The sequence below is a fragment of the Drosophila bipectinata genome, chromosome XR (genome assembly GCF_030179905.1).
Source record: "Drosophila bipectinata strain 14024-0381.07 chromosome XR, DbipHiC1v2, whole genome shotgun sequence".
NCBI classification, from domain to species: domain Eukaryota; kingdom Metazoa; phylum Arthropoda; class Insecta; order Diptera; family Drosophilidae; genus Drosophila; species Drosophila bipectinata.
The window spans coordinates 20,434,218-20,456,747 of record NC_091735.1 but is presented as its reverse complement, the minus strand read 5'-3'; the positions used below and the strand labels follow the sequence as shown (position 1 = coordinate 20,456,747).

Genomic DNA, 22,530 nt, shown 5'->3' with positions numbered 1-22,530 from the left:
ATGGAATATTGGAATAAAAAACCTAAAAATTAAAACAACTGAAAATAAAATAAAATCATTCGAAAAAATTCAAAACTCACAACTCATCTGAAAATAAATAAAATCCAATGGAAAATAAAACAAACTTTTCTTCATTTTGTGTTTTTGTTTTCGTTTTTTTTCTGTTTTTCTTTTTTGTTTTTTTTTTTGTTTCGTTTTCTTTTTTTTTTTAATTTGCGTTTTGAAATAAATCGAAAAAAACATATTTACTCAAAACAGCATTTATGTGTATATATAAAAAAAATATTTTGTTCATCTTTTTTTTGCTTTTTTCCTTGCTTTTGTGTGTGTTTATGTATAAATATATATATACTGTTGTATATACATATATATATATATCGAATTTAAATATTTCTAAAAAAATATGTATGTATAAGCAGTTACATAAAGCATTAAGAAAATATTTAAATAAAAATTGGTAAACAAAATTGTTTGTAAAGCATAAATATATCTGTATTTTTCGGGTTTTTTTGCTTAATTTTTAAATGTAAAAAATATATATAGACTCCTCTCTGATACTAAACTTACAAGCTAAACCAACAAAAAAAAACGATGTAATCAAGGTTGTGTGTAAAAGTGAAGATAATGGGTTTTTTTTTAAATTAAATATAAAAAAAAATCTGTTCGAAGTAGGTCTCAGTCGAAGCCGAAGAAAGTCTGGCAGTTTGTCCAAAATATTTTCTATATATATAATTCAGTAATATAGACCTAGATAATAAATGTATCCCTTAATAGCAGCTGATTGAACAATATATATATATATAGAATATTGTATTTTACATGTTTAAAAACCGTTTCAAAATCAACTTATACGTTATTTTCGAAAAGATTTTAAAGTTTATTTCTGAGTTTTTCTGTTTCTCTTTGCGGAAATGCATTTAGACTTATTTTGAAAAAAAAAATGACGAATTCAGTTTTGAGATTGTTTGAGATCTTATTTTCTAGTTTTAAATATTCAAAACAAACTGCTCTACTTAGAATTTCTTCTGCGTCGAATCGGATTTGGATTTTTGTGTTCCTTTTTTTTTTGTTGTTTTGTATTTGTTTTAAATTTGAAAAATCCTAAAAATTTCTTAAAAATATATATATATATTTATGTGTATAGATCTAATCAAACTAATAAAAAAAAATATACGGGTGTTGGTGGATGAATGAAGTTTTTTTTTTCGAAAATGTAAAAACAAAAAAAAAAGTTGTACATAATTTAAAATTATATATATATATAGAGGTTTTTTTTAAGCATATGGTGTAAATCGAATTCTATATATATATATATAACTGTAACTGTAACTGTAACTGTAGAAAACTATCTGATAGATCGTCTATAAATACGTTAGTTTAACTGAACACATTTTCTGAAAATCGAACAGAGCTTTTGTATTTTTTTCCATTTTCTCAATATTTTCGGGGGTGTTTGTGGGTGGTGTGTGAGTCTGTGGGTGTATTCATTGTTGTTTTTGCTCTCGACATACATATATAAACACACATATGTATATCTCAGTCTAAAAAAAAAAGTCTCGACACAAAAAATGATGAAATTGCAAAAATCTGCACACCCAAACCAAAATAAAATTGAAAAAATATACAAAAATACAAAACACAATGTTATTCCAAATCAACTAAACACGGTGGTTTCTGGCGGGGATTCGGACAGCCGGGCCGGGGCCATGGATTACAATTTCAGAGAAGCAGCAGGATCGTAAAGAGCAACCCCACCAGCACCACCAACACCAGAAACATGCGACAGAGCGCCATCCGAAACTCGTCCACGCACCGCCGCTGCTCGGCTTCGGTCTCCGCAGAGAGCCGCTGGAGCTGCCGCCGACGCTCCACGCCCTCGACGTCATCCTCCGGGAAGTAGGAGCCCAGCAGGAGGAACATCATGCGTACCACCCGTGCGTACAGCGATGCCGTGTTAAAGATGCTGATGGTAGTGGCTCAGCGTCTGCAGCTGGTACTGGGCCGGGTGGGCGGCCGGCTGGTGGTGGGGCGTGGCCGGCGGCAGTACGTGTGGATGCGGATGCGGCTGCGGCTGGTTGTGCGAGTGGGGATGTGGGTGCGGATGCGGGGGAGGTTGTGGGTGCGGGAGCGGATGTGGGAGCTGGTGGCCAGTCCTCGAGCTGGCATGGGCATGCAAGTGCTGAAGCTGCCGCGAACTGGGATAGTAGTTGGGCATCAGCGAGTGGTAGGCGATGGCTGCTGCTGCTGCGGCCGCTGCTGCCGCCGATCGGCTGTTGGTGGAGATGCTACCGCCGTTACTAGGTGGCGGTGGCGGCGGTGCACCCAGCAATGGTGGTCTGCGTTCGCTGCCAGTTGCACTTGCAACCGGCGTTGCTGGTTGATTCGCTACCGCCACCGCTGCTGTTGCAACATCCGCTCCTCCTCCAAGGCCCGTTCCGGTTCCTGCTCCATTCGCTGGTGTCTCTAGCAAATGATGATGCCGGCTGTGGTGCTGGTGCTGGTGGTGATGATGATGATTGTGTACGCCGGCAGGATCGCTGTTGCTGCTGCCGTTCCCGCTGGTGGCGGTGGTGGTGCTATTGCCGTTGCCTATGTTGCTAATGGTGCTGTTGCTGTGATTGTTGCTCATCGCAATGGTGTTGCTGTTGGTGCTGCTGCTGCTGATGCTGCCGTTGGTGGCTGCCATGGCCGGTGGCTTGCCCATCTGTGAAGCCGTCGTCTCCGCGGTTGCTGTCGCCGCAACTGCCGTGGCCGTTGCCGTGGCTGTGGCAGCTGCTACCGCCGCTGCTGCTGCCGCTGCTTGCGCCGTTGCCACCGCCGTCATCAGGTTGCAGGAGTCAAGTCTTTGTCATTTGGAGTTGCTTTGCAGCGCCGCATTGATCTGCGTCCACAGCTCCTTTTTGCACGACTTGGAACTGTTCCAAAAAGGATCGAATGTTAGAATGCCATCCTCTCGAAGATCGAAGACCAACTTACCGCTTGATGGACTGCAGCCAGTCCTTGAACTGGGCACTGCCCTCGGGTGTGATCTGGAAGGCGGCGCGAGCGGCCACCACAATGCTGGCGAACTCCTCGTAGTCACCCTGCGTCAGGTGGTACAGCTTCTGGTGGATGCACTGGATGTACCTGCAAAACGAAACCCACAAACTCAAAACATTAGCCAGATCCCAAGGGAAATCCATGATTTGTTAAGCTCACATTTGCTGGCACTTTTGTACGAGCGGCGTCAGGGCCGAGCGCAAGTGCTGCATCACCAGCTGGTGGTTGTTCCTGCCCAGATAGTGGGCCGATTCGATGGCCACGTCGTGCAGGACGAACGGGCTGACGATCGAGTTGACGGCACATATGCAGAACTGGTGCAGATACTGCGTTCCCAGCTTCTTGCTGATCCTCAGCAGCCATTTGACGTCCTCGCCGTAAGGCGGATTCCGGGCGTACTTGGCCTGCGGCCGATCGTCGTGCACTCTCCGGGCCAAGGTCTCCATGGCCAGCATGCCCACGTTGTACGCGGCCAGTAAATAGCGCAGCTGGGTTTGCCTGTTCAAGTAAAGCAAGATTAAGGATTAGTGTGGTTTAAACCCTTTTTTTGGAGATCTCTCTCGGGATATGTCACGGTCGCCATGTTTTTGGGGTTTTGTTTAGAGACTTAGTTTGTGGTGGTTTTCAGCTCCAGCGGGCTTAGTTAAATAGTTAGCCTGTAGTTAGAATCCTCCACAATGTACAACAATCCTCTTTAACAAAAAACACCAAATATGGCGACCGTGACAGGGATGTCCTGTATTATATGCTTTGGAGAGGTCACGGTCGCCATGTTTGTGGAGGCTTCACGCTCCAGCAGACTTAGATAGCAAGCAAGCCTTTATCCTCAGTAAGGAAAAACAACAACACTTTAATTAAAATAAAAATCCCAAATATGGCGACCGTGACAGGGATGTCCTATGCCAATATCTTACGTGAACTGATGCGGTTGCCGCTGGCGCACCGGCGGCTGGGAGGGCGGTGCCTGCTGCTGTTGCTGCGGCGGTGGGGGCGGAGCCTGTTGCATGAACGAGTAGACGGGATGCTGGTGCTGATTGTGGTGCTGGCGCATGGGCATCACTCCCACGCCGACTCCTACGCCCACGCCCACGGGCGGTCCGTTGGGTGGTGGTGGCGGCGGTGGACCATAATAGCCGGGCGGACCCATTGGCGGGCCGGGAGGACCGGCCTGCAGTGCCTGATAGGCCTGGGGTGGCAGAGCCTGGAAATACGATGACATTTTCTGGGGTTATTCTATAGGGATATCCACAATTTGAAGGCTTCAATGGATCTTACCTGGAAGGGACCTGGGGGCGGCGGTTGGGGCTGGAAGCCGGCGGGCGGCTGACCCGGATGACCCGGTGGCGCATGTCCGGCAATGGGAACCTGTTGCTGGACAACCGGCTGTTGCTGCTGCTGCTGCACCTGGACCTGGACCTGCTGCTGTTGCTGCTGCTGGACTTGCTGCACCTGCACCTGCTGCTGCTGGGGATTCGGGGGCTGTTGCTGCGGCGGCGGCCCCTGCTGGTAGCCAGCGTAGGCCTGGGATGGTGGCGGCGGACCCGCCGAGATGTACATCTGCATCTGGCCGGGCGGGTAGCTGAGGTTGTGCGCATGATGGGCGTACAGACCCTGGCAGAAGCTGTACGGCGGGTACGGAGCCAGTCCGATCGGTGCCAGCTGGAACTGGGCCTGGGGATTGCCCACCGACGGCGGCACAGCTACGGGCGGACCTCCTCCGACGCCTCCGCCACCGGGCACTCCCACCGGATTGCCCAGACCCATCTGCTGCTGCTGTTGCTGGACGACCTGCTGCTGTTGCTGCTGCTGCACGGCCTGCTGTTGTTGCTGCTGCTGTTGCTGCTGCAACTCGTGCTGCTGCTGGGACTCGATCAGGGCACTCAGACTGACGGCCGAGTGGTCAAGGCCGTCGTCGTGGGGCTCGTGGTCGGTGTTGTTGGGCGTGTTGCGCATGTACAGCTCGTACCAGTAGCGCGCTACCTGGAACAGTACCTCCGGATAGACGCCGCCACCCTTGGCGGCAGTTTCCACGGTGAGGCAGGCGCGCTCCAGCATCAGATCGCTCTGCTCCTTGCACTGCAGTATGGCGCGCTGGATCTCGTTGGGATTCAGGGCGGCGGCATGTGGCAGCACAGAGAGCGCCAGCTCGGCCGCCGGATAGACCATGTTGTTGTCCCAGCCGCGCGAGGCCCGATCCGCCATGCCGGCCGCTTCCGGTGGCGTCAAATGGGCCTCCCACGTGTCGATCAGGAAACTGATGGCCGGCGCTCCAATCTCCATGGCCTGGCCGAGGATCCAGGAGACGTGCGAGGAGTACGTCCGCGACAGCCAGTTGGGGCTGACGCAGTTGTGGAGGCCGAGGGCGTAGAGGCCCAGCTGGAAGGCGCACATATGGAGGGCGCGGTGGGGCCCATGGTGGTTCTGGTTGGTACTGGCCTGGGTGAAGAGCGAGGTGGAGCTGTTGCCGCCCGCCTTGGTCAGCACATTCTTGGCCAGCTCGAACATGAAGTGGGCGCTGGCCTCCGAAGGTTGGTTGGGTATCGAAGGATACGCCCGCTTGCCCTTGTAGCGGCTCTCCTTGCTGCGGCTGCTGCTGGTGCTTCCGCCTCCAGTGGCGCTGGCACCACCATTGCCGCCGCCAGCTCCTCCGCCGCCTGCGCTGCCGCCAGCTCCTCCGCCGCCGTTGCCTCCGTTACCTCCGGCCGTGCCACTGGGATTGCCGCTGGTGCTGGCCGAGCTGGCAGTCGTGGCGCCGCCACCGGCCGTGCCCGCCGTCGGCACCATGCCCGACTGGCTGCTGGCCATGCTCAGGGCGCACATGCTCAGCTCCAGCTCGGCGCTGGTGGAGCTGTGCGGCCGGCTGTTGCCGCCGACGCTGCCGTAGTCCGTGGGCAGGAGCTCGCACAGATTGGCCATCGGGTTGCAGCCGGTGGAGGCACATCCCCCGCCGCCGCCGTATTCGTGATCCTCGCGCCGCATCGGCTGGTTGCTGGGCGTCCGCACCGGCGGATTGCTGGAGTAGTAGGCCGGCAGCAGTGGCGCCTTCAGCAGCGTGTGTATGTCCCGGTCCAGCAGCTTCTCCATGATCTTGGCTATCTTCCGCGGCTCGTCCTTGTAGTGGTAGAGCAGCGTCAGGGCGAGATCGCCGCGCTGCCGCCGTGTTCCCTCGCAGAGGAGCGGGTGCTCCGCCTCGGAGACATTCGCCTTCAGCCCCAGAGCCGCCACGGCGGCGTCGAAGCCGAGATTCTCGTCGTTGTGCTTGTACATCAGCAGCCGAGGTCCGGACGGGACCAAGCCCGACCGGCCAGCTCCGCCGGTTGCCACTCCGGCTCCCCCAGCGCCCAGGTTGACGTTGGACGAGCCGCCGGCCGAGCTGAAGGTGACCAGGGCGTCGAATATGAACGTGGCCAGGTTGATGGGCAGCAGGGCCTCGCCGCGTGTCTTGAAGGTGCCGCTGCGCAGCTGCTCCGCCCGCTCGCGAATCACCTGGAGCTCCGCGGAGCCCAGGGGGAGGCGCTTGAGCAGCGCCAAAATGTCCGCCTCCTGGTTGGCCAGCTTCACCTCCAGCGGCTTGGTGCTGGCCGGCGGACGGGGCATCTCCAGCGCGAACAGGCATATCCGGAAGCCGATGTGGTAGTGCTCCGAGTTCTCCGACAGGACCGTGCACAGGAAGGCGCACTTGCTCAGCGTGGCGGAGGCCACCACTGTCAGCTGGTGCGAAATGGGGTTAACGTTCTGCTTCTTGCCCTTGCGCTTCGGCGCCGGGGGCAGTTCCAGCAGCAGGTTGGGTGGATTGGCCAGCATCTGCTCCGCCAGGCGGACGGCCAGGATGCAGGCCTCCCGTCCGTGTCCGTGGGCGTGCAGGCCCTCGGCCCGGGCCAGGAGAATGTCCCAGGCGTCCTCCGTGGGTCGCACATTGGAGAAGACGTGCGGCTTGTCGGACGCCACGGCGTTCTGGTGGGCCGCCGCTCTCTGTGCGGCCACGGATGAAGTGCTCGGCTGATCCACGGGAGCTCCCAACCCCTCGGCGGCGTGGGGCGTCGGTGCCGCGGAGGTACTCGAACTGGCAGCCAAAGCGGCTCTGGCTGCTGCCGAGGTGCTCGGTACGGGCGTCACATCTCCGCCAGCTGTGGAGCCTGCGCTTCCGTCAGCGGCACCGCCAGCGGGGGAACTGGATCCGCCCGCTTCTGTTCCGGCTCCCCCGACACCTGGTGCTGCTCCGCCTGCTGCGGACCTTCCCACTGCGCTGGTAGCGTGGTTGAACTCATCACTGCTGCTGCTGAAGGACTCGTCCTTGCTGAGGCGACGCGGTGCCTGTTGGGTAACCGATACCCCGCCGACCGCCTCCTGGCCGGCCATCAGCATGGAGGAGGTGGAACTGTTGGAGCTGCCCGATGCCGTCGAGGCCGACAGGGAGGCAGACGAGGCCGAGGAGGTGTCGGAGGTTGAGCAGGCCTGCTCCTGGCCACCCGCGGGCGGATCGTCCTTGCTCTGCTGGGAGACGGCGTCGAAGCTGCTCTGCGAGTCGGATTCGGTGAGGGCAGACTTCTGGCCGGGGACACTGGCCTGGCCGGGCAGGCAGTAGTTGTGGCTGCTACTGGTGTCGCCGCCGAAGTCGTCGTTCTCGCAGAAGCCCTCGCTGCTGGCGCTCGACCGGTTGCCATCGCCGGCCGCGGCTCCCACCGCTCCCGCTCCCTTGGAGCTGCTGCCGGCCGCCTTCTGCTGCTGCTGCTTCTGGGAAGGATTCGCATCTCCGGACGCTGCACCTCCACCGCCGCCGCCCACAGCCACCCCGCTGCCTCCCATCTGTTGGCCCCCAGCCCCGAGCACGGCCACCGAGAACTGGCGGCCCATGGACGAGGCTCCGCCGTTAGCGCCGGCGGGCAGGGCGCCCATCGGGTCCATGTCCCCGCCGCCGAGTAGGTAGCGGGAGACCAGGAACGGCCGCTCCATGCGCTGGTTGAAGGCGCCGGCATGCAGGCCGTGGTCGCTGGAGGAGCTGAAGTAGTTGTAGTGCTTGTTGTTCTTCATAAGCGCCTGGGTGGCGTTCAGCTGGCCGGGATTGTTGAGATCCGTGTGCTTGAAGCAGGTGAACGGTGAGTAGTAGATGGGGTTCGTGTCGTGGGTGTGCGTCACTCCCGGGATGGGATAGTCCTCCCAGTCCAGGTAGCACGCCTCAATGGCCGGCTTGAAGCCAATGAAGAGTTCCGTTTCGGAGCGCGAGTTCTGCTGGTGCTTGTTGGTGTACGACGGCGGCATCATCCGGCTCTTGACCACCCGGTCGAGGATCTTCAGATGCCAGGCGGTGAACTGGGCATGCAGCATGTCCCTTTCGTCCGGCGCCAGGCCGGGATTGAGGGCGGCCAGGCGCCACAGCGCCACGATCTCGTCGCACAGCGAACTGCAGGCGTGCTGCAGGGCCGTCGAGTTGGAGTGGGTGTTCGAGTGCTTGCCGCCGGAGTGGCCGTGGGAGCCCATCATGAGGGTCAGCTTGGTCTGGAACCACCAGGTGAGTATCTGGTCGCAGGACATGCACTCCTCCGTTATGATCTCCAGCAAGCGGACAGCGTTCCGGTCGCAGCGTCGGTACATCTCCCGCACAATCGACAGCAGATTCCACATGCCCTCCGGTTCCCGACCACGCAACGGTCGCAGCAGGGAGCTCCACTCCGCCGCCGCCGGAGGTGCCGAGTTCGTCAGATAGTTGACATCGCTGTGAAGGACATGGTGGGGGGTTATTTCATCGAAAGGATCGCCGGAAATCGCCGGGAACTCACCTGAAGACGATGGGCGCGGGCAGGCAGAACTTGATGAGGATCCGCTTGATGTTGTTGTGCAGCGTCTTCTCGTCCAGATACCAGCTGGTCTGGTCGTTGATCGAGGCCCCGGCCGTGGGATCTGGGGCACCGCACACCGTGTTAATGGCCGTCGGCTGGGCGCTGAGCAGCTCGTCCAGGAGACGCTGGGCCGTGGGCAGAATCTGTTGGGGCAGCTCGCTGATCAGATACTGGGCGAACTTCTGCAGCTGGTCGCGTTGCAGGCGCGTCAGGGACTCGGACACGGGTGCACGGAGGCACACTTCCTGGGGCTGCAAGGGGAGAAGGTGTGTTTAGCCGCGGAGGAGCTGGAGTACCTTCATGAAATACTCACGCAATGGATGCGATGCAGACAGACGGCCACCACGTGGGAGCACCAGTAGGCGGAGGAGGTGCAGGTGCAGTTGCAGGAGGAGATGCGTCGCCGGTCGAAGGTGACGGCCACATTGAAGTAGACCCTCGGCGATTGGTTCACCACACTGGCCGACAGATGGAAGCCTATGGAGGAGTCAGGAGGAGATTCAATGTTAATCACCCGGCAGGGAGCATCCTGGGACGTAGCACTCACCTATCTGCAGTGGATCCTTGACGGCGCGCAGCCTGAAGAGCTGATCGCCGCGATTGAACTCATCCGCCGAGCTGTTGGCCAGGCAGGAGTACAGCCGTATGTCCTCCTCGTTGTCCGGAAAGCTCCAGAAGGCGATGCGCAGCTGCAGCTGTTCCGGCACCGGCGGATACACATGCTCCACCAGCTCGAAGGGTATATAGGAGGCCACGCATCGAGCAGCCAGCTCGGCCAATGTGGAAACTTCTGGTCGGAAGAAATGAAAACAAATTAGACTACTTTTTGGAAAATTATGTTTCAGATCTCGAGGATCAGACCTAATCTTCCTTAGAAGTGGACATATTTGGTGGTATCTATAATTGTTTCAAGTACTCTTCTTGAGGGTTAGACCTATTCGTCCAAAGATATAGCCATCTTTCCCCCAACATTTGGGGTAAGGAACCTACATATATCTTCATTTTTTTAGGAACTTCTCTTGAGGATTATACCTAAACCTAAATACCCTAACAAGCCATCTTTAGGTGTATTATAAGTTCCACCAATACTTTCCCCAAAACTTAAGTTAAGGTTCCTTTCTACAGTTTTTTTTAGGGATTCCTCTTGAGGATCAGACCTAATCATCCTTACATATAGCCACCTCTGGGTCCATTATGGATTATACCTATGATTTCCCTAATTTTTAAGGCGGGACTTATTCTTTTTGAAGTAAAGGAACCTTTCTACATTGTTTTTCGAGGATTCCTCTCGAAGATTAGACCCTCAAACCAATTCAAAAGTTTTCTTCGAGGATCAGACCTAATCATCCTCAGATATAGCCACCTTTGGGGCGTTATGGATGCCTACATGAGTTTTCATCCCACACTCAAGTTAAGGAATTTTCTAGGAAAATCTACGAATTTTCTTTTTTTTTTCAAGTATTCCTTTGAAGGATTGGGGATATGAATATTGGAAGATATAAACTGTGGACTGTTCCCCGTATTATAAAAGGGGATGTCCGATTTTTATGGAAGATCTATGATTTTTAACAGAAATCTGCTATTTTTTAAGGATTTTTAAGAATAAGATTAATAATATTTCCATTTTTTCAAGAAAAACCTGAGATTTTTAAAAAATGTATCTTCTTAGAAAGAAATGTATCTTTTTTTTTTTGAAGATTAATTTTTTTTATTTAATTATTTTCTCCTATAATTTTTTATATAACATAACTTTCAGATTTTTTTAATTTTTACAGATAATTTTAAGTCTCATTTAAACTTTGACTCTAAGAATCTCTCAATGAAAATAACATCCCAGCTATTAAGGATGGAAAGGACTCGCACCAGCACGGCTATCAGAGTCATCACGAGGCACTGGCTAGTAGGAACCCCAACGAGGATGAAGAGGAAACTTCTTAGCCATTTCCCAGCCCCACGATATCCCAGGAAAGGGAGTCTTAATCGACATATAGAAGGTGTATTAGAACCATTATACATATGAACTTATTTTAAGATTTTGGGTCTTTTGGGCTGTATTATATTATAGCTATAATAGGATAGTATAAGCATTAATACTAGCACTCTTTATAGATGGTGTTTAAGTTAAAAATGGCATTTATGAAAGACAGAGATTTAGTTATAGGTGTTATAAGGGGCTCTTATTAATTTCTTCAAATATTTCTGAGATTTTTAAAAGGATTTTGGTATGGGATTATGATTATAAGGGATAGAGAATTGCTCTTCAAACTAATAACATTAATTTAGTGACTAGTCAAGTTTACTTCTAAAACTTTCAACTCTTCCTTGATGAAAAGAGTCATTAATTAACAGAGGGACCAAGTGACTAATGCCATAATTCTAGGGCCGCCATCAAGGCATGCAGGCGGACACAGAAACAAAAGACTGAAGCGAAGCTACCACACATGTCCGGGTATTTTATTAATTAAAGAACTTTCCTTTTCTTTTCTTTTTTTTTGTAATGACCGGCCAATGACCAGGAAAAATAAAAAAGAAAGAACCAGCAACAGGGGCTTTCTACACCTAAAGAAAATAATGACCATAAAGCCATTCATTTAATATTAAAATTTTTTTCAAAGTAAAAAGCTCCATGTGGGTCATTCTCTTACTGGAACTTAAGCCTGAGACTGCATGTGTGTCTTGTTCCCCTTAATTTAGACGCAATTCTGCGTAAGCTAATCGTTGTCGCAACGCAATTGAGTTGTCCCACAGATAAATAAAGAATTAAAACAAAAAAATAAAATAAATAAATAAAAAGAAAATAAGAGAACATGAAAGAATTCAATGAATTGGCCTGCAAATAAACAAATGGGCGGCGAAGACCCCAAAGAGCAGTGGCCTGCATTTTAAAGGTCTCGGGCTCTCGTCCCCCTTTGCTTTAAAAAAAAATAAACTAAAAATAATACAAACAAAATAATCTTCAAATAGGCATTTTTCGTATTTTTTTTTTATTGAGGATATTGAGGTTTATAGGGGGATATTGTGTTTCAGATGGGAAATAACAAACCATTTCAGAGGTTCCGCCAAGGGTTTCCAGTTCTGTGGATTGCATTTCTGTTCGATTTGTTGGTTTTTATCACATTTTTTTAAAGATATTTGTCTTAAGAAGGAACTGATACTGAGTCATAGATAGATGAGTTATAGGTATAGATAGCTTATACTATACCTAGACTATATAGTTATAGAGTTATAGTTATAGGACAGACTCTTACGACATCTAAGTCAAATATGTGTCTATAGAAGTCGAAGAAGTCTATAAGACACCTTTTGTTGAATTATAGACGGCCTTGCGGACAGACGGACAAACGGACAGGTGAACCGACAGACTTCCAACAGGACTAGATGACTTGTGGATATTCTAATAATATGTCCAAAACTTATGGTCCATTTTATAGAATGCCTTATAGCGAAAAAGGTTAAATAATAGACGGGCCTACCAGTGGTATGAAACAACGGACAGGTTGAATAACGGACAGGCGGACAAACGGACAGTAAGTCTTGCGGGTCCGATAGAAGGACAAAAATTATAGAAATCCTTGAAGACAAACCGAAAATCAAAACTAACAAAATTCTACAGCCATTTTGACCTAATTGGTGACCCCGACGCACCATAATTGTTCTCCCATCAAGCTCTTGAATATTTAAAATATTATTAAAGTTGAAAAAAAAAAATGAAAACAAAAATAAAAGCTGGTTGGGCATCTCTCGCTTTCGAGGGAATGAAGCTCCATTGTTTTATTTTTTTTTTTGTTTGTTTTCCTTTGCTCGTTTGTCGGCTCGTTCGTTCTGTCTGGTTCTTCGTGTCTCAACCCCCCAACCTGACCTCTCCATTCCCATCCCCCATCACCAATCCCCACCACTCGCCAGCACTATGCCGCTGTCGTCGCTTAATTTTCAGACACTTTGGCACCTCAGCCCCATATCCAGATCCAGGGGAGGCTAAAAATTAGTTTAAGAGCTTTCGAACACGACGTATCTATTAATTATATTTTTCGCCATAAATGTAATTAAGACCAGGGCCACAGGAAAATAATTAATATTACCTGATTAACCGCAATTTGGCTGAGGAAGTAGGGCATTTAAGTTCATCGGCATTTAATATCTTCTCAAAGAACATACACATATATCTATGTATATAGCAGAAGTACTTTAACCCCGGACGAAGGCGATGAAGAGAAAGAGGCATGCATGACTCAGATTCGATTGGAAGAGGTTGATTAACCGATTCGTGTAGATGTTCCTCCTTCAAGGCTAATGTTTCCCCTTCAAACAGGTTGGCATTGTCTTTATTTTGGACGATTTGAGCTTTCGAGCCTTTGACTCTCTTTAATTTTATTTATTATTCTTTTAAGTTTGTTTGTTTACTTGAATTTCCATTTGTTTTCCATTTCTACCATATATGCCCGTTACCATAAACATAGTGGATTGGTGGGTGTACATATAACACAAGGCCTCATGCTCCAGTTATTTTTTCGTGATTACCAAACAGCGTTGGCCCAGAGAGGTTCAGGCACCTCTAACTAACTGAGAGCCAACTCCTCTATGGAGAATGCATTCGTCATACCGCCCTCTTGCTCTCCAAAATAGTACTATATAGAATATTATATAGCACACTGGTTGGTTGCGTTTATAAGCGAATGTTTGGATTTTCTTTCGAATTTTTAAGTTCTCAATGGATATTACTCATAGGTATTTCCCATGCACTTGGTAGAATGAATCATTTCGTGACCCGTGTCACCGTTTAAGGGTTAACAACACGATGTTTATCAACACTGTTTCACTCACAACCTATCATTTTGTAAAAGGACCACATCTATCGACTAGAGTATCTTATAGTTGAATTATCATGGACATCGTCAAAGGGAAATAGTACTCATGGATGTAATTAAACTTATAGATGATATATTCTACCCGGTCTGATTTGAATAAAACTGGATGGCAGCTATAATTGAGGAAACCCTGGCATTGTTTATTAAATATTCAAAAATATATCGAAATATATAAAACTAGAACAAGGACGAAGGATTTTTTATTTCAATTATTACTATTTTTCGAATTCAAAACTCGGCAAAATTCTAGGCATCTTTTCAATTATTTAAATATTAAATAATATAAATAATAATAAATAATAATATAAATATACAAATATATAAAGTTGGATGAATGAGAATAAAAGAAAAGGTATTACTGGCTCCGCCACCATCTCAGAAATATTAACTAAATATTAACTTTCAGCTAACGATTCATACTATAACTAATATAACTATAACTAACTAATATATAAGTAATATTCATACTAATGAATATATATTTATATGTTTAATACATTTTAGTCTGAGTTATTTATGTGTATATATTTTTTTTAGTTTCATATTTTTATAAATACTCTATACATATTTAATTAATAAGCAAATACATATATTTTTAATTGTTGCCGATAAGGCAAATGACGACTATGACGTCATTTAATTTCATTTAAAATGCTCTTTTAATTTGGGGAATATATGTATATATATTATTCCGGATGGGATGTCAAAGATCAGAAAATATTTTATTAGCAACCAAAACCTCGTAATATTAGTTTAGTCATATATATATTTATATATATTTATATATGTATATATAGTTCTTGTTGCTAATCAAATATTTTCTGACCCTTGACATCCCATTCGAAATTTTTCAATCGTCTTTTAAGGGGGTGTTCTAGTTTAGGGGCTTACAAATATTTCAAGCGGTTTAAAGAATTCATTAAAATATACGATTTTTATATTTCCACATTGTTTGTTTTTCCACATTATTTTTTCCAATGTTAATTTTTTAGATAAAGAAATTGTAAATTTATAATGTTTGTGCTTTGTGCGATTGGGAAATATTTTAGGAATATTTTTGCCAAAATTAGTGTCGAGAAATGCGTGTTTCTAGCCGTTCGCTACAACTAAAAAACAATTCGAAAAAAAATGAAAATTTTTTAAAATTTTTTTAAAGAGATATTGTTGAACATTAACCTATTAAATAAAACAATTAATTTTTAATTTTTTCAAATGTTTACTCTAGAAGAACCCCTAATAGTTCTGAACTTAATGTCCCCATTTCGAGGAAAGTCTTATCTTATCAGAACCCACAAGCTCAAGCTCATCTCAAGCTCTGGGATGCTTTAAAAACCTGGAGCCAAGAGTCTGGCAGAATCAGTTCAAATTATTTAGTGGTTCTTTCAGAAGACTTCCTTCAGTAGCCACACAAATAGAAAATGAAGATCCTTTCCGTGGTGCTCATCTCTGTGACTTTTTTTATTACCGTCACCCTGGGATCGGAGGAAGTAATACCCGCTTCGAGTTTTTTTATTTCAAAAAATAATTTAAATTCTATTTCACAGTCTTGTTATCTCACTGAAGAGCAGGAGGACGACTGCGCGGCGGTCTGTCATCCGATCGTGAAGCCCCTCCTGAGGTACTTTGAGAAGATTCAGGCAAAAGAATTCCAATTCCAAAAGGACTACTCAGAGTTGAAGAAAAAGAACACGGACTTGGAGAAAAAGGGTCAGGAACATAATGGCCAGATATCTCAGTTCCAGAAAAACTACTCCGATTTGCAGAAAAAGTATTCAGATTTGCAGGAAAGCCATTCGGAATTGCAGAGAAGAGAACTGGAACTTATATCACAGCTGCAAAAGGATAAATCGGCCTTGCAAAAGGATATATCGGACTTGCAAAAGGATATATCGGCCTTGCAAAAGGATAAATCGGACTTGCAAAATAGGTTGATTGAAGTCGAAAATCTACAAGCTCAAATAGATTCAAAAAATGTGGAGATCAAATTACTAAAAGATAAAATTAGTGAATCAAATAAAACAAATGAACTTGCTACAAAAATACTTCGCGACGACATTGCCAAATTGGGCGAAATAGTAAAGAATATAAATTCGGATAATAGAACAGCCAGTCCATCACCAACCAGGACAGTCCAGCAACAACCTCCACCCTCCAAAGGTAAGTTGGCAGAACCCAAGAATGTGAAAAATAAAACATCGAATTCATTAGCTATTCCAGATCGGTGTCCGCAAATCCCAAATGAAACTATGATCCTTCAAGAAATCCAAATTCCAGGTTCAGATCCGTTTAAAGTGGTCTGTTTCTCAAATAAGTGGATTGGATCTGGTTGGATGATTGTTTATAACCATCTGGGTAAAACAAATTATTTTAATCGCACGTATGAGGAATTTGAAAGAGGAATCGGAGATGTCGGGACGCAGGGGGACGATAAATACTTTATCGGACTTGAACGATTGCACCTCCTGACATCTAAAAACTCCTATGAGTTAAGAATAGGTCCTTACAAATGCGACAACTTTGTCGTTGGGAATCGAAGCGAAGGCTATATGGTGAAAGCTAACCAAAGGGTGTACAGGACCCTTATTTCCGAAACTTAGGCAAGTCAAGTTTTCCACCTGGGATCGAGATGAGGATGGAGATCCCGATCGTAATTGGGCAAAGAGAATGGACTTTGGATTCTGGTTCAAGCATGGGTATGTACTCTAGTTTAACCTTACTTTTATCCCCAAATGGAAACATTTTAAATAACTAATAACAAAATGACTTATTTTAATTATATTTTCATTTGATAGAAATTGGCTCTTTAATTCGTTTTCTGTAATGATCCGAAGAAAGGATTAAAAAAGAAAAGAGCGATTCTAAGACGACTTTGACGATATGCGTGTATGTGTGTATATGCGTTTAATAGAACAAAATAAATTAAAAAGTTTTTTAAATTAAAAAGAAAATAAAATATATATAAAACATAAAAATTAATAAAGAATACATAAAAAATAGTAGGAGATAAAGAAAATATATTATTTATAACAATAGGGAGGGAGATGTGTTCCACATTTTTAAAAATTTAAAAATCTAAAAAAATCTTTAAAATCATATTCAAATGAGAGAATAAAATAAAATAAATAATAAATAAAATATATTGTAGTTTTAATAGCTATTTTTGTAGCTAGGTTGTCTTATTTTTCTGGAACATTTTTGGCGGTCTTTTCAGGACGAAAGTGCACAAAAGATACAGATACAGATACAGATACAGAAACAGATACAGTACATACATGGACGTATAATGCGAAATTCTGGTCACTGGCCGAGCGCGATTCCAATTCGAAATTGACACCGCCGGCAGTGCCTTCTGGCGCTGAGCAAACAAGCCTCGACCCACTAATTAGATGATGACATGCGGCAGCGCCGACCACTTAAAACACGCAACAAAAAATAAAATAATAAAACAAAAAACCTACTAATAATATGGGCAGTATAATGCATTGGAGCCGCAGTTGCGTTGCATTGTCAGCAGTGCAGCAGCGTGACCATACCACGGGTTCGGTTTATTCGGGGTCATTGCATGCGATGCGTTCATGCGGCAACAATTTCACGAATATACACAATTCACGAATCTGCCCACAAAAAACGGGAGACACTTGTCAGATTCGGAAACGGGAGAGAAAGTATGTGTTTTTTAATTAAAAACTAAGTAAATAAAATATTTCAAACCATGGGGTGTAGAGCTCGAGTATTAATTTTGCAGAAATATCCATAGAAATAAAAATCAAATATTATTAAATCTTAAATAAGAATTATTAATGAATGTTTTTATTTTATTTTAGAAAAAAAATTTATAAATAAATAAAATATTTCACACCATGGGAAGTCGAACTCGAGTCATTCCTTGGAATACGCCAAAGAGAAGAGATAGACTCTGAACTAGAGGTTAGGACTAGAGGATTAGGATTAGATCAAAAATATATCTTATATGTACATATATATATATATACATATATCCTTGCCCTGCCCTGAGTACCTTTAAAATAAAACCATAGGTAGTTAAACCTCTAACTTTCCTGACTTCTTATGACATCCATCTAGTGTGTTCAGGCTATAAAAAGTACTCACCCTTTGAGCTCTGTTCATGATTCCCGATTCTGAATCCAAAACCGAATCTTTTACCCCCGCATACACCCCGATAGCAATAGAATCGTATTACAAAATGCAGAGACCATGAATTTCCTGTCTGTAATGGACAGAAAATCCATACCTTGGAAATCAAAAATGACAATCCTGGATCATCATCCATCCATCCGAGGATTGTGTGTCGAATGGAGGAGGAGGAGGAGGAGGAGGAGGGGGATTGGTTTGGCAAGGTGTAAAGGGAATAATGGACAACGACGACGACTCCTCTGGCTGCGTCGTCGTCGTCGTCGTCGTCGTCTTTATTTTTATTACATCCCCCTCGGGCAGGTTGTGGTGGTATCCTTGAAAAGGTTCTTTGACACAACAACCCAAACGAGGCCCATGCCATGGCGGGATGATGACGACAAAGAACAAGACGATAAAGTAGGAGAAGCAGCAGCTGAAGAACAAGTAGAAGAAGCAGAAGACGAGGCTACGCGCTGCGTTTTGAGGCTATAGTTATATAGTTTTTGTTGTTGTTTCGGTTATTATGTCTCTCGAGCATGAAAATGCAGCTGGCATTGGTTTTAGGAATTACACACACACACACACACACCACTTACACACACCTAGAGCTGGTGTTGTCATTTCAGCTGTTTTTCATGACGATTTCCCAGCCAACACCTCCTCAGATGTATCTTTAAGCGAGAATTATCTTATAGATTAATAGTTAGTGGTAGTGAATAAAAGATATTATTTCACAAAACCCTAAAATTATAATATTAAAAATAAATAATATTAAATTAAAAGTTAAAAGACTGAAATGTATCTCGCCCAAAAAATCTATCTTATAGATCAGAGGTCGGCACCCCAATACATTGATATGATTTTACCGCATTAGTGTTAGTAACGAATAGCAGAAAGTAGGCTTTGAGCATGACGTTTCACACATTTATACTGTGTGTGTGTGGCAGAGCTCGGGCAGAGAAATTTCCTATGCCCCCGAGATAGGGCCGTGCCGACCTCTGTTATAGATTGAGATCTAGCAGAAGTAACTAAAATATATCACTTTCGAATATCCTTAGAACTAGAATAGTACAAAAAAAGAAATACCAAAAATACCAGAATGTATCTTAAACCAAAAATTTATCTTATAGATTGAAAAATAGTGAAAAAATTACAAGATACTTTTTCAAAAACACTAGAAACAATATCTTGAAATTTAATTAACAGCTATAACGTCTAGATATCACAGGACTCTTATCTATCGATATCATTTCTAACCCTGACAACCCTATAACTAAATTAAAATAACGGTAACTAAAAGATGAAGAACCATAATAGATAAGAATACTATGAAAAATAGATGGAAAATCTGAAAGATATGACTTTGAAAATCCTAAAACATAACGGTAAATAACAGCTGAAGAGGCAGGATATGAAAGAAAAAGGACATAGACCAGGACGCAGACAGGTAATACAACCAAGTACTATTAGTTTCTTAAATAAAAACGAGAAAATATTTATGGTGTTCTTTAAGGTCATAGCTCCTTATTCTTGCTCTCATTCTCCCTCTCCCTCTCTCTCTCTCTCTCTTGTCTTCTCTTCACGAGAAAGGGAACAAAGGAACTCGGCCAGGCAAGGGCGAACGAGTGGAAGAGATATGTACATATGTAAGTGCAATGAGAATCCAAGGATAAGGAGAAGAAGAAGTAAAAAAGAAAGAGGACTAGGCTGCGCAGTCGCAGCCAGATTACATGATAATGCAGCTGAGCAGCACAGGATACCGGAGGCATCGACGACTGCTACGTGTTCCCACCAGGTACCCAAAAACAATGCCCTCGCACCAAGTACCACGAATGGGGATACACAGCACATACAGAAATATGTAATAGGCCACAAAAAAAAAAAAAAGAAAAGACAAAGGAGAAGCAAAACATAAAAAAAAGGAGACAACAAAAAAAAAAAGAGAGAACTTGGCCACCACGTAAAGTCGTGATTTTGACTTTAGCGATAAGCGGAGGACATCAAGGAGTAGAGAGGAGAGAGGAGGGGGGAAACAAAAGACAATTGCAGACCAGGCACAGTCGCAATTACAGCCCGCTTGTTGTTGTTGTTGTTGGTGTTGGTGTTATTGCACATAAGCCAATTTTACAGAATTTACAAACAGCGAAAGGTCACGCGTGCAATTTCAGGCCACATACAGGGTTGCCACATCGATCGTTGGTATTTTGAGTATTAATGGATATACCACTACTATAACTTTTGTGTTTGACTTTATCTTTTCTAAGATAACAAAAATTAATTAATTTTTATATTATTTCATCAAAATAACGGTCTTAACCTAGCTTTTACCTAACGGTATCTATTATCATTCTTGTCTTAAAACATGTAAGAACCTGTTCCAAGATGAAATTCTTTGTCTATCCACTGAAATGATTAAAATCATTTTCATTTTGATTGATTTTTCATTAAAAATGTTCAAATAACGGTCTTAACCTCACTCTCATTTAAGATTATCCATTAAATCATGAACATTCTTGTCTCAAAACAAGCCACAAAATATCCTTTGAGGCTAATATTATACTAAACTCTTTGTCTATCAACAGAGATGATTTAATTTTCATAAAAATTTAAAATATCGTACTTAACCTCTTTCTGTTGTAACGGTATCAACCCAATCAAGACCATTCTTGTCTCAAGGTATTATACTATATTCTGAGAAGGTATTATTCTATTGATACCTTTGTCAACCTACTAGTATTATTAATTTTGAACATTTTCTCTAAAAAATTATTCAAGTAGCGGTCTTAACCTCACTCTAGTATAACGGTATCAAACCAATCAAGACCATTCCTGTCCCAAAGCACTAAATGAAAATATGCATAATGGTTATTAAAGCCACTCACCACAATATCGACCGCAGGTGGATACCGAGGACATTGCCGCCGAACTGCCATTGGCACCGCCCACGCCGCCCGGGGTGCATGAACCATTAGCTCCGGATCCGGGTACACCGTTGCCGCCCGTTGAACCGTAGGATGGACCACCGCCAGCACCGCCAATGCCCAGGCCGTTGGCGCCACCTAGACCGCCGCCGGAGGCACTGCCTGCGCCGCTGCCAGCAGCGTTGCTGGGCTTCTTCCAGCCGCGCCAGTTGTTGCACAGCGACTCCGGCTCAGAGCTCCAGCTGCACAGTGAATCCTCCTCGAACCGAATGGAGTCGTCAAAGCTGAAGCGATCCATTTCTTCGGGATTCCATTCGTTGCCGCCACCGCCGCCACCTCCTGCATTGCCACCGTTGCCATTTCCATTTCCATTACCTCCTGCAGCTCCTTCGGCGCCAGCGCCGACTGCAGCCGCTCCTCCGGCTCCGGCTCCTCCATTGTTGTTTCGAGCAGAGGCGGCTACTGCACCGCCACCGCCACCGCCGGCTCCTGATCCAGCATTAGCTCCAGCTCCACCAGCGCCACCTGCGTCGCCTCCTCTGCCGTTTCGATTCGCCAGCGTGTCTGTGTGAGTGAGTATGCGCGTATGTGTGTGTGTATGATTGTGTGTTTACTGTTATTCCTTCAGCTGCTACTGATAATGCTTCCTCTTTCTATATCCACCTCGGTGTGTTTTGTTTATTTTCCTCACTCGTCGTAGCGTTTGCTTCTCTCCGTCCGATTTCTTTTCGGATTTCTCGGATCCTGGATTTCTGAATATCTGGATGGATGTTTTATGCTATTTATTTATTTGTATCTTTATTTTGGGGTCTCTTTGCTGGATGTGCCAAACCGCTCAATTGAAAAATCGTGTAAAAGGCGAATTTTGCTGAGCGTTCCGTTCCCTCTCTCTCACTGCGTCTCCTCTCTTTCGTCGCGTTGTTCTCTCCAGCCGTCGCGATGCTCTCTCGTATCGAATTAGTGTTAATTAGTTATTATTACTTTTATTTACGTTTATATATATTGTATATTTATGCTTAAAGATTTCTTTTAAATTTATTTAAAAACTACGTTGTTTTTTTTATTTTTTGTAATTTTTATTTATAATTTTGTGGTATTCTTCGTTTTCTTTATTTTATGTACAAAACATTTAGTGCGTCGACGGCTCTGCCGCTGCTGCTGTCGCTGCCGTTGCTTCTGCCACTGCCTCTACCTCTGTCCGCGTCGACGGCGGCGCTGCTGCAGCACACAACATCAATATATTGGATATATATTAACACTTTTTTCCCCCTATTCCGTTAAAATTTCTATTTTTCACTTTTTGGGTTATTAATGAACGGCTAGCAACGGCAGAATGAAAGATGTAAAATGTAAAAATGTTAAATGTAAAAATGGCTTTTTGCCTTCTTTCTTTGTGTATATGTGCCTTTGCCTTTTTTTCTTTTTGTTTTGTCGCTTCGATCTCGATCTCGCTCCGTTACCCGTTATCGTTACGAAATTGATCCGCATTCGCATCCGCACTCGACGCCCAAGCTCCCTAGCCGTCGATTGGGGCCCCGAAATTACGATTTGTTTGATTTTAAACACGCTTTTCGAACACTTTTGCAGGGGGCTTTGTTTTTACCCATCGTTGTCGCGCAGTCCACTTTGCTTCCTATATTCCACAGCTGTCTGTGTGGCCGTTTGTCAGTTGGCACTAGGGTTGTTGATAATGTATCAAAATACCAATGTATCGATATATCGATATTCTTTGTA

At 45.2% G+C, this 22,530-nt stretch overlaps 3 protein-coding genes across 6 annotated transcripts; 1 reads left to right on the top strand and 2 right to left on the bottom strand.

The window, feature by feature from the left end:
• Window positions 1-1,954: 1,954 nt before the first annotated feature.
• LOC122321893 (uncharacterized histidine-rich protein DDB_G0274557-like) lies at window positions 1,955-2,824 on the bottom strand. The gene has a single exon (XM_043212944.2). It carries the CDS (start codon window positions 2,822-2,824, stop codon window positions 1,955-1,957), a length of 870 nt encoding a protein of 289 aa, XP_043068879.2.
• On the bottom strand, window positions 2,705-22,465 carry Dora (zinc finger SWIM domain-containing dorado). 4 transcript variants are annotated; one of them, XM_017251928.3, is made up of 9 exons: window positions 20,758-22,465; window positions 9,424-9,666; window positions 9,190-9,353; window positions 8,817-9,127; window positions 4,315-8,752; window positions 3,954-4,261; window positions 3,199-3,537; window positions 2,977-3,126; window positions 2,705-2,915 (listed from the first exon to the last, which is right to left on the bottom strand). In XM_017251928.3, the coding sequence occupies exons 1-9, from the start codon at window positions 21,092-21,094 to the stop codon at window positions 2,849-2,851; spliced, it is 6,357 nt and encodes a 2,118-aa protein (XP_017107417.2). In that variant the 5' UTR covers window positions 21,095-22,465; the 3' UTR covers window positions 2,705-2,848. The 4 variants fall into 4 exon arrangements, with proteins under 4 accessions (XP_017107417.2, XP_017107419.2, XP_017107418.2 ...); XM_017251930.3 differs by having other exon boundaries at window positions 3,954-4,240; XM_017251929.3 differs by having other exon boundaries at window positions 9,424-9,663.
• LOC138925560 (angiopoietin-related protein 3-like) lies at window positions 15,037-16,593 on the top strand. Its single transcript, XM_070276325.1, has 4 exons — window positions 15,037-15,228; window positions 15,286-15,898; window positions 15,950-16,434; window positions 16,534-16,593. Exons 1-3 carry the CDS (start codon window positions 15,160-15,162, stop codon window positions 16,336-16,338), a joined length of 1,071 nt encoding a protein of 356 aa, XP_070132426.1. The 5' UTR covers window positions 15,037-15,159; the 3' UTR covers window positions 16,339-16,434; window positions 16,534-16,593.
• Window positions 22,466-22,530: the final 65 nt, after the last annotated feature.

Excerpts from the sequence above, each read along its gene's own strand:
- LOC138925560 (XM_070276325.1), top strand. The coding sequence starts at position 15,160 with ATGAAGATCCTTTCCGTGGTGCTCATCTCTGTGACTTTTTTTATTACC. Across the intron at positions 15,229-15,285 it reads TCACCCTGGGATCGGAGGAA|TCTTGTTATCTCACTGAAGA; the intron begins GTAATACCCGCT and ends TCTATTTCACAG. Across the intron at positions 15,899-15,949 it reads ACAACCTCCACCCTCCAAAG|CTATTCCAGATCGGTGTCCG; the intron begins GTAAGTTGGCAG and ends CGAATTCATTAG.
- Dora (XM_017251928.3), bottom strand. The coding sequence starts at position 21,094 with ATGGATCGCTTCAGCTTTGACGACTCCATTCGGTTCGAGGAGGATTCA. Across the intron at positions 9,354-9,423 it reads CAAGGATCCACTGCAGATAG|GCTTCCATCTGTCGGCCAGT; the intron begins GTGAGTGCTACG and ends ACTCCTCCATAG. Across the intron at positions 9,128-9,189 it reads GTCTGCATCGCATCCATTGC|CCCCAGGAAGTGTGCCTCCG; the intron begins GTGAGTATTTCA and ends CTCCCCTTGCAG.
- LOC122321893 (XM_043212944.2), bottom strand. The coding sequence starts at position 2,824 with ATGACGGCGGTGGCAACGGCGCAAGCAGCGGCAGCAGCAGCGGCGGTA.